Raw genomic sequence first — 15,642 nt, forward strand, 5'->3', positions numbered from 1 at the left:
GAATTTAATAGCTTCTGAAGCAATTTGATCCTCTCCCTCTATCCAATTCCCATCATCATCCTTGATAGCTTTGAGACTCAATCTTCTTCTCTTGCTGTTGATAACAGAATGGAAGAATTTTGTGTTGCGGTCTCCTTCATTGAACCATTTTAATCTGCCTTTTGTTTCCAGTAAGAATCTTGAATTTTGAGATGTTTAATCAGCTCAGCATTAGCTTTGTTATATTCTTGCCTAGTACTACTAGAAACATTGTTTTCCATAGCAATTTCCAGATCTTTAACCTTTTTTTCTAGCTTTTTGGTGTTTTCAAAGATATCTCCAATGCAGTTTCTGGACCACCATGAGAGATGCTTGCAAACACTCTTCAATTTCAAGTGCATTCTCCACATTGGATTACCCCGAACCTGAATGTCCCATGCTTGCTTGACAATATCAAGAAAGTCACTTTGTTCAGTCTAAAAATCCAAGAATTTGAAGTATCTAGTCCTTTGAGTATAACCTGCAGAGAAGGAAAGAAATAGTGGTGAATGATCAGAACCGGTTCTAATTAAATGAGTAATATTAGAGTCAGGAAAGGTCCTGATCCATTCATTATTGGCTAAGACCCTGTCTAGCCTTTTCCAAATTCTGTCTTCAAAGCTTCTTCTATTACACCAGGTGTAATTGGAGCCTGTGTAACCCATGTCAACAAGATTACAATCCATCATACAATCAATGAGAGGAAAGCTCTTGGCCATTTACGTGAGGGTTGCCTCCTTTCTTTTCCTCTGGGGCAATGATACAGTTAAAATCCCCTGTCACATACTATGGGGTAGTAATAATAGAAGACCAGACCCTAAGATTGCCCCAGAGATTAACTCTGAGATGGGCTTTGCATTTGGCATAGACAATAGACATCATAATCGTGATATCATTCCAAACCAGCTCACAAGTTAAAAGTTGCTCTTCATCTCCTTTGATCAAACAGTTGTGACTAATATCAGTAAAGATCCAAATTGTATTATTACAATTAGCATAGCAATAATCAAATCCCAACATCCTTTTGTATCTGTTGATCTTTGAGGCTTTGGTAAAAGGTTCCATGAGGGCAAGAAAAGTAATGTTTTGAGAAGCTTTGATTATTTTTAGTCTTTCAAGGGCACCTTTAGTCTTGATTGCCCTGACATTCCAGATAAGAGACTTAATCATCAAAAAAGAAAAATTAAGAAGCACTTTTTGCCTGTGATCTAGTCACAGTAGTATTGGCAGTGGTGCCACCCCTCTGATTTTGGTGTATCTTTTGTTTCTTCTGCCACCTCCACCTCTAGGAGAAAGATTTGAGTTGTCAATAATTCCCCAAATACTTGGTTAACTTCTTTTTCCAAGATGGGGGGCGCAAAAGTATCTAAAAGTTTGTTGGCCTCTTCATCACTGCCTTCAGAGCTTGCAACATAGTCTTTTCCAAGACTTTCATATTCATCTTCCTTTGTCAGTGACCCTTTCGTCCTCCTCACCAGATTCAGTACCCTCATCATCAAATGATTCTGATGAATTGGTTTGAAGAGTTTTGGGGTTAGCCACCTTAATGGTTCTGGATTGATTATCCTCCTCATTTGGATCAGGTGGTTCTGAGTCAGAACTTTCCTGAATTTGCATAGCCTGAAGTTCCTGAGATTGAACCAATTCTTTATTTTGTTGTCTGTTTGTAGCATTCCTTTCAGAAAATTGTGCCTCTCTTGGGTGTTCGGGAATATGATCCAAAGTTTTTTTCTGAGACTGTTTTTGGTGTTGTTTGATTTGTTCTTTGTTCAGCTTCTGCGGGTCTTTGATACTTTCATGTTGTTTGTCCATAGTATTATTCTTTTTTGGTTCACCTTGAGCCTGATGTTGTTTCTCCATGAGATTTTTCTTGCTTGATTCTGCCTGGACCTGAGAATGGTATTGAACTTTGTTGCTATAGTGGCTGGAAGTGTTGGTTTTGTCAGAAGTTTTCCCCATCTGTTTTGGCAACCCTTGTTTCTGATTTCCAGTGGCAACATTATTGGTGTTTCCAATCTTTTTGTCATGTTGCTTCTTATCACCCTGATTGTTGACATTCTTGCTGATAGTGACAGTTTGTTTGCTAGTGTTGTTGCCTTTGGAGCTCTGTTTATTGGTGTTTCCAGTGATCATTTTGTTGGAATGAGAAGTCTTCTTGTTGGTATTGAGCTGATCAGGTCGATGGTTGGCATTTCCTTTACCTTGAATAGTTTGGGTTTGCGATTGACTTTCGTGTTGGTGCTGATTGTCCGCGCCTTGAGGCTCCCTGGACTTATCGTTTGGTTGATTGTTGTTAGGATTGTGATTGTTTCTATTATGGCTAATATTGGGGTCACCTTCACTGTTCCCCTGATTTTTGATTCTTTGATAATTTCTTTTCCCTTTTCTGGTGACAGTAGTAAACCCATCATCTTGAGGTTTGTCATCATTTTTCTTCTTATCTTTGATCATCTCCTCCTGTTTATGAGCTTTAATTATGTCATCTCTAGCCTTGTTTCTACACTGGCTTTGCAAATGCCCTTGAAGTTTGCAGTATAGACAATAGTGAGGAACATCTTCATATTCTATGTCTAGCCACACACCATCCTCGGAACCATCTAACCGAGTGAAGCCCAACCATATTTGATCAAGTCTTGGCTTAAGCAAATCAATCTCAACTTTAATTTTGGCAACATTACCTCTAGATTTGGAATAGGTAGCCATGTCCGGGGCAACAGCATCACCCACAGCAACTAACATTTTAGAAATTATATCCCAACGAAAGAGATGCCATGGGAGCTTATGAATGAGAATCCACACGGGAGCAATGGTGGTTTCACTTTCGGGTTTAAAATCAGGAGACCATTTTAAAATTTTCATGGGAGAATCGCCTATGTGAATCCAATTCTTAAAAAAAATATGATTGTAATCAGTCACATTAGCAAAGTCTAAGTAGACATGTTGGGGATCAAAATAAGCAACTCTGACACTTTCTTTTAGATGGAATTTTGCGGCCAGAATCTTTCTAATTTCATCCATCGAAGGCTTACCCTTTGTAAATTTGCCTACTATAGTGAGCTTGCAAGCATCCGCAAGATTTACAAAATAGTCTTGAGCGTTAAAAAATACCGCCGGCTTACCTAGATGAGTTCCATGAGTGATCGTTACTGGCGTAACATTCTTAGCCTCATCCGCGAGTTTTCCCTGGACAGTCGCAGCAAAAGAGGCTTTGGAGATGTAATTTTCATTGGGTTTCTTAAAGCTCGAGGTAGAAGCTTTCTTGGTAATAATTTTTTCTCTGTCCCCTGCTTTGATTTCTTGATTTGAATTATTGAGGGTTTGATTGGACTGTTTGTCAAAATTGGAGGATATTTTAGGGAAATTAGAAGAAGATTCTTTGGGGTTTGTTGGCTGCTCAGAATCAATTTCATTTGTTGGAGAGGTTTTGACAGGTTCGCCGGATTCAACATCATTAGCCTCATTCTCAGATGAAGAGGCATCAGAAATTGATAGATGGGTTTCACTAGAATTGGTGGGTTCCTTATCGGTAAGGGAAGGGATGGTAGTTTTGTTGGTCAGAAGAGGAGTAGCGGTGGTGGAGGGGGTTAGGATGGCGGTGTTGCTGGACGGTGTCGAAGATTGATCCGGTGGTGCCCGCTCGAGTCGGGTGGGCGCAGGCCCGTACAGGTCGACCGTTAACATTAGAGAGAGAAAGAGACGTTAGAGAGAAGAAGGAGCGTTTTTTTTACACAAGCATTTAAAAGATAACCTGTTCAGGACACAAAATAGGATAAAGCATTTTGCAGATAACCAAAGGAGCGAACGAAAATTTGAGGTAGGTGCTTGGGTATTTTTAATATTACAGCCTTACCGCCAGAGCTCTGTCGCAATACGCCGGAACTTGAAGCTTTCTGCCAGGTTCTTCGGACCATACGAGGTTGTTCGAAAAATTGGTTCAGTTGCTTATGAGCTCAAGCTGCCACCAGGATCCAAGATTCATCCCATTTTTCACGTTTCACAACTAAAAAAGAAGATCGGGGACCAAAATTTTGCTTCACAAGATCCACCTTACTGTGCTAATGACGGACGAATTTTGACTGAGCCTTTGGCTGTATTGGATCAGAGGAGCGTGAAGAAGCGAAATAGAATGGAAACAGAATGGTTGGTTCAGTGGGCCAATTTGTCATCGTCGGAGGCCACCTGGGAAGACCCGTCATTTCTCCGATCCCAATTCCCTAACTTTGAACCTTGAAATCTATCAAGGTTCTTTAAGGGTAGTGGAATGTAATGGGCCGGGTCCCTTTATAAGTTAAGTGGGTTGTTTATTTTGGTCGTTGGGTTGGTTGCTGAAGCCCAATACTTTTATTAGGTCTTGTTTAACCCAAGTCTTAGTAGATAGTTGCCTAAGTATCCTAAAAGGCCTAGGGTCACACGTGTCCCTGGATGAGTGGGTCTGTTATTTTCCTTTTTGTCCCATTAGTTGGTTATAGTCCTTATATATCCAGATTATCTTTTAGGTGAAGTTTTGCTAATTATTATGAATTGAACTTTAATTTTTATCCTTTTATTTACTATTTTATTGGGTTTTCTTAGCTCAAGTGTTACATAGTATTCTCGTATCTCTTATTCTTAGTTTTCTATTACTACTTGTTGTCTCTTCTGCTCTAGTTTTCTTGCTATCTTGGTGTTGTTTCTGCTTTACTTGATCCGAGAGTCTATCGGAAACAACCTCTCTACCTTCCAAGGTAGGGGTAAGGTCTACATATACTCTACCCTCCCCAGACCCCACCCGTGGGATTAGACTGGGTATGTTGTTGTTGTTGTCTTCTACTACTAATTATCCTTTATAGGAACATTGTTTTTAGAGACTATTCACTTGAAAAAACTCGCTCTGTGATGAGTAGAAACAAACACTGCAGAGCCCATTTCTTGGTGACACTCCTGAATAACCTTTCCTGCCTTTACTTTACTCTTAAGCTTGCTAGAGAGAAATTCACCAGCTCATCAAGCAACTCTGTATAATTTTTACAATGTTTTTCAAAAATAGGTTATATAATCACCCCTGATTCTGCCGACAAGCATAGCAGCCTGTGGAAAAAGGTCGTCAGCCCCTTCTCCTATGTTGGAGCAAGAAGCAACGGATTGAGTGCATCTTTCCCCTTTTTATTAGTAGTAAGGTTATCAAAAGGCTTTCTGAAAGAATCAGCTTAAGCCTGGAAAAACTCATTAAAGAGAAGGATAATTTTGGAAAAAATTAATTAATACATGTTTGCACTTTGAAAATTTCATTCATTTTGGATCATAAGAAAGTGCCAGAAATTCATTTATATTGGGATGGAGATTATTGGAATCGTCCTCGCTTTCACTCGTACTATCGTTTTTGCCTCAACTTCATCCTATACCAATACAGGGTTCAGTCTGAGTCTCGTGATTTACTAGCTTCGGCTAAGTTCCCATTCGGCATCACTTTATAAAGAGATTATCAACACCGCAAATAACAATGTTAGTTTATTGCAGAACTTTTAATGGTTGACAATGTTGGTGACATTAATTTCTGACTATCTATACTTTCTTATTTGCTAAGTGTACTTATAGCAAGAGTACAGTTCTCTCTCAGCTTCTCACTATTTCTAGGACTTGGTAAGTTAGAACAGTTCAATAGGAATTACCCTTAGGCATTAGCACTAAACCTTTCTAAGCTTTAAAAAGAAACATAGCTTAAAATACTCAATGGCTCGTGTCTAGTTGTAATGTAGTAGCTTAAAATACTCAATGGCTCGTGTCTAGTTGTAATGTAGCTATGAAGAGTTAAGTAGTAAATGAGTAATACATTCTCAAAATGAGTAATGTATGTTGGGAAATTAACCAGATTGTTTGATAATTTCTGACTGAAGTTGCAGGTACAATGTTAGTGGTTCATAATGGAGACTACCTAACTATGGATTCGTGCCTCTTATGAAATATCCGAAACTCTATGGTGCTCGACAAAGGCAAGAGGACAATAATAAGAAATTATTTTGGGTAACCATGATTGACAACTTATGCAAAGTCTTGTGGCCTTCTTTATACCTGTCCTAGCATACTGGGAAAGTGACGTTGATATTTCAAGCATTAAAGACCTATGGACACTTGCTGTTGTTATTTTGTACTAATATTAAACGAAACTTTTAACTTATCTTGTGGCTGCATTACAAGGCAGTGTAGTGGTTATTTACACAAGTTCTACCTTTTCGAACATGACAGTATAGTGGTTATTTTCACAAGTTCCCTCGGGGAATATAAGAAGAGGGTTGTTATCGGCCCCTTCAACATGATGCCTCAACCTGAAAATTAAAATCTGTACGAAAAAACAGTGCCGAATCAAATGTCTAGAATGATTCTTCTGATATCACGTACTTGTGTGCAACAATTTCACGATCCTTGGCTTCTGAGCGATTAAACCAGATACATCCAACACCTTCTAAAATGGTGCTCCTGTAACAAGATTGATATACGGAAGAGGAGACATAAAAGATCATAAATCTTATCCTTGCAGTTATATAAAGAAAAGTTTGCAGACCAAGTTCCTAAGTATGTGTGTCATTTGTCTTCTCAAGTGCCTATAGAAAGGTAACTTAACACCCTTCAAGGTGGCAACTAATAATGCAGATGAAGTTGAACCACACAATTCAAATACTTTGAAACAATTGGATGACACCCCTCCACTAATGACAAGGTGAAGGCCAAGAGAAGGCATACTTGGGAATAGCGCTTTGCACTCCTTAAGGTTTGAGTATAAGCAAATGGAATGCTAGAAATTAAAAGTGATTAGCAAGTTAGACAAATTTTGGCCTAGACTGTATTAGCAGGATAGCAAAGAAGATCTGGGTAACTTGTTTTTATAATTGGCATGGTGATTTAATAAGACTCAAAGCATACAATGTTCTTGTTCCTTAATGTGTATTACTATGAATACTATCTATTGCTTCATTTGCTTTATACCTTGATAGTTTGCTTTCATATTTTTCTTGCAACCCTGCTCCGAAAAACTTCTCTTTTGAGCCGAGGATCTATTGGAAACAACCTCTCTACCCCATAAAGGTAGAGGCAAGGTCTGCGTACATTCTATCCTCCCCAGACTCCACTTATGGGATTACATTGGGTATGTTTCTGTTGTTGTAAAGCATACAATATTCTAAATTTATCGAAATAACCACTTCACAAAATATAAACTGCCGAAGTGTCTTTTTACTCAAACAAATAAGGTATTGAATTCTGCCTGTACAAGATACTAACAAGATTTGCTTGCCCAGTGAAATACAGGTAACAAGAGGGGGATAGCCATACAAAATAATCTAGATTTCAATCAAGCTAAAACTCTTGTAAACATCAACATTTCCTACTTCTTTAAGAAGAAAAAAGTTTGGTTTTGTTGATTGAAATCCAAATAGCACGACACCAATTAGAAGGTATAGACAGTCAATATCTGCCTTCAATAAATTCTTTGACTAGCAAACCAAGTCAACTCTAATTCCACAGCCAACCTATAGTTACCCTAAGCTTCAATATTTTCCTTCCATAGATTTTTGACTAGCAAACCAAGTTCAACTCTAATTCAGATCAATGCACTCACTCTGCACCAAACTATTGCTACTTAGCTTATGCAGTTATCAAAAAGCCATCTGCAAAATTCTAATCTAACACCCTGTTCCTGAATCATTACCTGAGGTATGCATTCTAATAGTTCAAAAAGTTGGAAGTTAAACGGTTGAGGTGCTATTAAGCCTTAACTTTCAGAAATGCTCCATCACGTGATCAGTGACCAGCATTACAAGGCATCCTTGAACAATTGACTTATCAAAAAAAAGTACACGGGCAAGGAAAACATCCCTTTGGTGCCTGTGACATAGTAGAACCGAAACGGACAGCAGGAAGATTTACCAAAACAGGCTCATAGTGGATTCACAAAAACTAAGAGAAAAGCTAAAGGAATACAGAGATAAAGTAGGAAACCCCGAGGCCCGGATGTAAAGGGAATTAAATGCCAACAAACTGATTTCTTGGTCCATTCATGACTCAACCCAAAGTACACACATGAATGCGCGAGCATAAAACAAACAATTTAAAATTCCAATGGTACCCTCGTGGTTAGTAAGCGTCTTGTGGTTGTTTCTCATTTATAAGATAGTAAAAGTAGAAATATGAATATAATAATAAAGAGATTTGTCAAAAACTATCACTTTCCTTTTTCCGCTAACTGTTGTCATATGAAGATGAAAGTATGTCAAGGAAAAGGTTACTAGAAACATAATGCAAGTTACTTAATCTTCTGCCTCCGCCCCTCTGCCCCTGCACCCTCTGCTTCCACCCCTGCTTTGACGGACAGTATTTCATCTCCATTTCCTTAACTCGTAATGCATTATTTTGCTCCAATTCTTCGAACTTCCCAAACGTTTTGATCTTTTGAGCATAAACATTCTTGCCACAATAATTTGCCTTTTTGTTTCCCAAAGCTTCAATATTTTTTCTATTCCTGTTAGACTAGCCACAACACATAATTATCATCGGCATCAACATAATTACACAGAGGACGTATGCAGCACTCCACCAAGGACCTAAAGCCAAAAGCACAAGAAAACATTGAGAGAGAGTTCAAATATCAATATATCAGAGATGATTTATCAAGGAAAAGAGGTTACATACTCCTGTTCATCATCTACAATACCATCAATAGCCCTTGCAATTGCAACAGCGGCAATACCCATTATTCCTTTCTTTTCAAGCAATTTGCGCAGATGACCTATTAAACCAGCCTCAAATACAGCCTAAGAAATTCAAACACCAACCACAAGTATACATGGTTTTAGATTTAAATTCATCCGCAGTTCCAGCTTGAGGTTAAACTTGAAACCCACATACCTAAATCAACAACTCATCACCACATCATATCACTTTACATGAAGTTCATCAATCACTGGTTTTTAACTGTTCTGTCTATCATTGTAAGGATTAAGCCAATAATTAGAACGAAAAGAAAATCCATAAACGCCATATGCCAAAAGCAATTAGGTATTTGAAGAAGTAAACTTTTCTTAGCTACAGGAGATTTGCATTTTTATCAGTAATGTAGAAATCAATGTAAGAGAAGTTGATTTGCATTTCTATCAGTAATGTAGAAATCCATGTCTGAGAGAAGAGGAGGCAACGGAGGTGTGATTACATCCATTCCGTCTTTGTACAGACCCAGAAAATCTCAGTAGTCATCAAACTATTAAATTTATAACGCCAATATATTTGATGCACTACCTTTGTGCATTGTTAAACTTCAGTATCTTTGACTTTGACATGCCTACATACAAAGTTTATTCTCCTAAAAAAAGAAAGTACTACATGGAAAACATTTTCCAAAACAAGCAATCGCTATCTAATACGTGTTTTTTAATCCTTGACTAAATGTTTTAAGTCATATGCTACAAGTCATATTATGAAGTAAGCAAGAAACAGATAATAGAAGAATCAGTACACAAATTCCCTCCCAAGAAGCCTATAGTTTTACAGCAGGAGCCTAGTGATAACAAATCAGTTACTGATTACATCATTCTTGTAGGCAACTTCTTTCTTTCTTTATAATTTTTTTGACAAAATATAGTTCTTATTTCGCCCCCCAAGTAAAATGAACTCTTTCACGATTTTGCAAAGAAATGAATATACTAAGGTGGGGTAAATCACACACACACACACACAAAAATGATAAGGTGTGAATCAAAAAGTAATGCATAGGTTCAGGGTACAAATGCAAAGAACTCCCTATTTGACCACCCAAGATTTGCAAACTCCTTAGAGAAGACATGTACACAGCTGTCCTTTAAATCTTGAAGACATACCTTTGCCCACACAATGCTCTCATAAGTAATCTTTGCTATAATCGCGCAGACCATCTCTTCCTCTAATTCTCTATCTAGCAAGCTTGACAGGCAATCAATGAAGTGTTGTTCCTAGCCCTGTATTGCGGACTATGTTAGTCAAAACAAATAATATGCATGTCTGAGGTAACAACACTTCAGCAGAAGATTGAAATAAATAACAAAATAAAAAAATCCATTTTCAAGTGTGGAACTATTTTAGCACTTTGAAGGAAGGAGTATGTTATAATAGTTTGACAGGACAAAAAAGAAAGAACGAAAAATAAATGACCATTTTCGCACCCCACGTATGCAAATCTCCTTTTTGTCGTTATCTTTACTAATAAATAGAACAGTATGTATGGAAGGGCGGTTTATTGAAGTACTGTTGTATCTCCTGAAACATCAATTGACGCATATATCATATTCAATCGTAAGTCAGATTGGAAGAAGTGGGTTAAATGAGAAACTAAAACATCCCACTCACATGAGGAGCTTAACCAACACTGGAAGAACATCCGCCTCACGGAAGGCTTCAACAATCTCACTGTTGCTTGCATAATCAAAATCGAGTTCTTCTTCAACAAAACCTCAACCCAATGTACGGCAGGAATAATCTATTGTACCAGAAAGGTAAGAAAGTGCGTCGTATGCATTACTTAGCACCTCTTGATCAACATTTTCATTGACAAGTTTACGAAGAGCTTTGATTGCTAGTCTCACCTAACAATTGAATTATAATCAGTAATGTAAAGCATCCATTAAGTTCGACCTATTTTGAATGCTTAAGAAAACCAATATCGTTGCATCACATAATTACAGGCCTAAAAACTTTTCATCAGTCATTAGCTGACCTTACTAAAAGGAGGTTCTATTTTGCCTCCACAAAGCTTTGATATACTAAACCTGAGTTTTCTCAGCATTGAAACATTGGCAGTTTCCAACTTTTTCAGCAAAGTATCCAAAGTCCCATGCCAAAGAGCATTATCATGACTTACACCGTTGAAAGCAACTTTTCGCAGTTCCTCCACAGCCTATAGTTGGAAAGAAAATACAATCAGTCTGCTAATTAACATAATTTCAGTCTATACAGCATAGGGGTCTGCCAATTTTAAAACATACCTTCTCACAAACACTATTTATTTCCAGAAGGTCTAAAAGAACTTGCACCACCTCATGCTTAATCACGAAAATAGGTTCCAATGAGTAGCGTGATAAGTAGTCAGATATAATATGTATGAGACTCACATCAGCTTCCAACTATGAACGCAAAACCATAAGGATAAAGCAAGTGTGAAGCTACGATCACGAGACAGTAAAGAAGTAATCAACACATGACTCTCTACCTTGAGCTCTTGTGAACCTGATGTCTCCGTTGTCTGTTTAATACTTTCAAGTAGAAGACAAACATCAATAGATTCAAGATCATCTATTTCAGAAATGAAACCTGTGAATAAAAATTTGCACATAAGTGATATGCAAGTTAAATAAATTCAGCAAGCGCAGTCTTAGTCATACCTGAGAACCATTCTCTAAGTTCCTTGATCCATGACAACTGTGTATGGCTATCAACAGACTCAAGATGAGAAACCATTGATTGAATAGCAAAGTCAAACTGTAAACCAACAATTCAGTTACACACATTCAGCCTATAGTTTGGTAAGAAAATACAATCACTACAGCTAATCAACATTGCTTCAGTCTATACCACATAAGGGGTCTAAAACACCCCAGACCAACCTCCTGAGTTTGAAATTTTTGCTTAAGGTCGGGCAGGTACTAGAATTTGTTGTGACCGTCGTCAGGCTATGAACGTAAAACCATAAGGATATAGCAACAGTGAAGCTACAACCACAACACACTAAAGAATGCACAAAGAAGTCACTCTCTACCTGGAGCTGCGGCGAATACTGTCTCTAGAAAGTCAAAAATATCAGAACATACATCTTCTATAATACGACTCAATTCTGTGAATAAAAATTTGCAAGTAAATGATATGCAAGTTGAATAAAATCAGTAGAAAAGAAACCGGAGCAGTCTTAGTCATATTGTCAGAGAGAATTTCTTCATCTTCTTTGGTCGTCGACTCCTGCAGATTGCTAGCGAAAACACGAGCAACCCTTGATTGATGATCTAACTATAAATCAACAAATCAGTTACCATTAAAACCCACATTCAGCCTATAGTTTGGAAACAAAATACAAAATCTCTACAACATACGGGATCAGCCACACACCCTACCACCATCCAGAAGCTTTTGAAGTAATGGCGATCGCTTAAAATCATTGTCTCTGAGAAACCAATTAGCTTCAGTCTGTGAACGCAAAACCATTAAGATAAAGTAGGTGTGAAGCTACAACTAGATAAAGAAGCCACAATAAAGCAATCAAGACATCACTCTCTACCTTGAGTCGACGAACAAAAGCATAAGATATATCTTCTACTTCTGTGAATACAAAACTTTGCACATAAGTGAATATGAAAATCGAAATAAAATCATCAGAAAAGAATGCTTAGTCATACATACTGTCAAAGATCAATTATTGGAATTTGTTTATCGCAAGCTCCGACAGAGAGCTACCACCACCAGAATCATTGTTTGCCTGTGAACACAAAACCATAAGGATAAAGAAACTGTGAAGCTACAACCGTCTATGTTGCTTGGGCTCTCTAAAAATATTGACTGGTGCATGTCAGATCCTCCAAAATTAATGCATTTTTGGAGAATCTGACACGGGTGCGGCAACATTTTTGGAGAGTCCAAGCAACATAGACAACCACAATACACTAAACAAGTAATTATCAACACATACAAAAGACTTAACACATGGATATTCAAGGTATACCAATCAAATAGCCAAATGGTGTATGCAGAATATAGTCATAAAAAACAAGAACCCAAATTGAGAAAAACAAGAATACAGTAAAGAAAAAAACCCCACCCTCTCTTCATTGGACGAGCTCTCTACTTGCTTCCTCTTTCCCAGATTAGACATTGAAAACTGCCAAAAGGGAAAGAAAGAAGACTAGCTATTATTAACACTAAAACGACTTGCATGCAACGATGAATTATTACTATACAACTAGAATTCTTTCGTGAAATCTCATTCTACTTCAAGAAACCCTTCGATTGAGTATTGGTCAAATAGTGCACAAAAATTAAACTCATTAGGTATATGTATAAGTAATTTAATTTACTTTTCTAATATTTAAAAGTTTAAAATCAATTAAACTTTTGATCATTAAATTCTTCCTTGTTCAATTAGGTAAGAATTAAGAAGTCCTAACATTTAGAATTTTAGAATTGGTTAGAATCTTACCTTATATAAATTAAGTCCTTGTATAATTTATTTTGGTTTTGATCAAGTCCGTGTATATTTGGTTTGTTTAGTCCGTATGCGTTTGTTTCTGATTTGGTATATATTTGGTCGCAAGAACCAAATTCTGCCTCATATGCACAGTAATTTCCTTATTCCTCTTTGGCTTCATTTACAATGGCGATGTTTTCTCAAGACCCAAAGTTCAAGAAACTCCACTATTGAAATTTCACTGAACATCTTTATTCGGCCAAAAATTACACCGAGGGCATCCTCCTTTATATCCATCTTCGTATTTTATCCTGGTTGAGGAGAATTTCAATGTGTTTTTTTGAAAGAAAAAAAAATATAGATTTAGAGGGTTTTTGATTGACTTATTTTAAGTGTTTTTTTTTTGGCTTTTAAGCTCTTTTTTATTTATTGTGGTATTTGAGAAAGATAAAAGTGTTTTTAAATACTTACTTTCAGGCTAAAAAAGTACAAGAATAAACCTAAAGCCAAAAGTTGAGCATTACCAACTTATGCATTTTAGCTTTTAGCTTATAAACTATTTTTGGAAAGTCAATCCAAACACCCTCTTAGTTTCTTGACCCTACGGACATAGCTTTTTTTAATGGCTTAATACATCGATAGCCCCTCAAACTTGCCAGCAAATTTCATTTAGGCACTCGACTTATTGTTTATTCCAGTTGACCACCTGAACACATGATTAAGTGTTCCTATTAGAAATTTTCGGTTCAAATTTTGAAACTTTTTCTTGTGCATGATCTCAAATGCTTATTACGTAGATAAGTTAACCACTTGAAATATATCATCTTATTTAATTATACACATTATCCTCAATTGAAAAATGTTTGAGGTTTTATTGTTTGCTGAGACTAATTCTTATAATTAAATGAGGTGACATATTAAGTGGTTAACATATTTACGTAATGGACATTGAGAGTACGCCAAAAAAAAAAAAAATTGAACCGAAAATATCTAATAGAAACTTTATTATGTTCTCAGGTGTTCAACTGGATCAAGTCATAGTTCAAGTGTCTAAATAAAATTTCCTAGTAAGTTTGAGGGGACCGTTGATGTATTAAGCCTTTTTTTTATTGGTCACACTGCCATGTAAGGAGCGATCGAGCTTCACATGCTTACTTTATTTTGGGATTGAGTTTTTTGCGTTCAACATTTTAGAGATAGATTAGGTGCCTAATAGGTAAAAGCCTCAATTGAGGGGTTTAAGTGAAATTTGATGACAACTTTAAGGGGTTGTTTATGTATTCAACCTTTTAAGTTTTTAATTCCGTCATGTGAGCCTCCTTTCCGTTTCATTTAACCGATTACAGGTAATCTGGACCTACCGTATCCACCTTTAAGTACATAATTAAAGTCTAATTACTATTATAACGAGTATGCACTTAGTTATTTCATATATCGGGATTTTCAAAACATAGCAACAACTTAGTTTTAGGCACCAATCTTTCCTAACCCCCTTCTCTCTCTCACACACACACCTATAAATTTGTTATGTTTTATCTTCGCTTTTTGTAATTTGATTTCAATTTTCCGTTCACTCGACAACAAATTTGAACTTTGGAATACTTAAATGACATCATTTTATCAGCATCTCAAAATTTTCAGCAAAACTACATCAAATTTCAGCTCCAAAATATTAAAATCATCACGTTTATCAATTCGCTTTGAATTCGATTTCATTTTTTCGTTCAGTCGATTCAAAAGAATTAAAGCTTCATCGTTTAATCAAAAAGCTATTAATTACCTGAAGACATAAAAAATGATATCTCCTATACAAAATTAGCAATATGCAATTGGCATGATGAACGTTTCAACAATTTATCTCCTATGTCTTCTTCTTCTTCTTCTTCTTTTTTTTTTTTTTTTAGAGAAATTATTGAGAGGTTAGCAATGTTGGGTTGGAGGAGAGATAGAGGTAGATCGAAGAAGAATTGGGGAGAGGTGATTACACAAGACATGACACATCTTCAGCTTACCGATGACATGACCTTAATATGAGGTTATGGAGGACACAGATCAGGATTAGTAGGTTTTTTTTTTCGAACTGCTTTGAAATTCTTTCCTTGAGTCGAGGGTCTATCGGAAATAATCTCTCTACCTCTCAAGGTAGGGATAAAGTCTGCACATACACTACCCTCCCAAACTCACTTATAGAGTTACACTGAGTATGTTATTGTTGTTGTTGTATACATTAGATTAATTTTTTGGTTAGTTTTTGAAGATCGTTTTTCAAATTCTAAAAATTTATTTTGAAGTGAATTCTTTTTTTCTCACAAAACTTCAACTTTTCCAAAATATATGTTCAAGCACAACTTCAACTTTCAACTTTCAACTACAATTTTTTTTAATTTCAACTTCAAACACTACTTGTTTTTTAAAGTATCACTCAATTTATGTCTAAACGCGTACTTACTATTTTA

General features: G+C 36.6%; 1 protein-coding gene across 2 annotated transcripts; it reads right to left on the reverse strand.

Annotated features, from left to right (window-relative positions):
- Positions 1–8,124: 8,124 nt before the first annotated feature.
- Positions 8,125–11,982, reverse strand: LOC132036452 (uncharacterized). 2 transcript variants are annotated; one of them, XR_009409586.1, is made up of 5 exons: positions 11,397–11,982; positions 11,225–11,325; positions 11,001–11,138; positions 9,861–9,977; positions 8,125–8,801 (listed from the first exon to the last, which is right to left on the reverse strand). XR_009409586.1 is itself a non-coding variant. In XM_059426797.1 (4 exons), exons 1-4 carry the CDS (start codon positions 11,470–11,472, stop codon positions 10,724–10,726), a joined length of 504 nt encoding a protein of 167 aa, XP_059282780.1. In that variant the 5' UTR covers positions 11,473–11,977; the 3' UTR covers positions 10,483–10,723. The 2 variants fall into 2 exon arrangements, 1 of the variants encoding a protein (XP_059282780.1); XM_059426797.1 differs by lacking the exons at positions 8,125–8,801; positions 9,861–9,977 and adding an exon at positions 10,483–10,912 and having other exon boundaries at positions 11,397–11,977.
- Between the last annotated feature and the right edge of the window lie 3,660 nt (positions 11,983–15,642).

Source organism: Lycium ferocissimum, chromosome 11 (assembly GCF_029784015.1).
Source record: "Lycium ferocissimum isolate CSIRO_LF1 chromosome 11, AGI_CSIRO_Lferr_CH_V1, whole genome shotgun sequence".
NCBI classification, from domain to species: Eukaryota; Viridiplantae; Streptophyta; class Magnoliopsida; order Solanales; family Solanaceae; genus Lycium; species Lycium ferocissimum.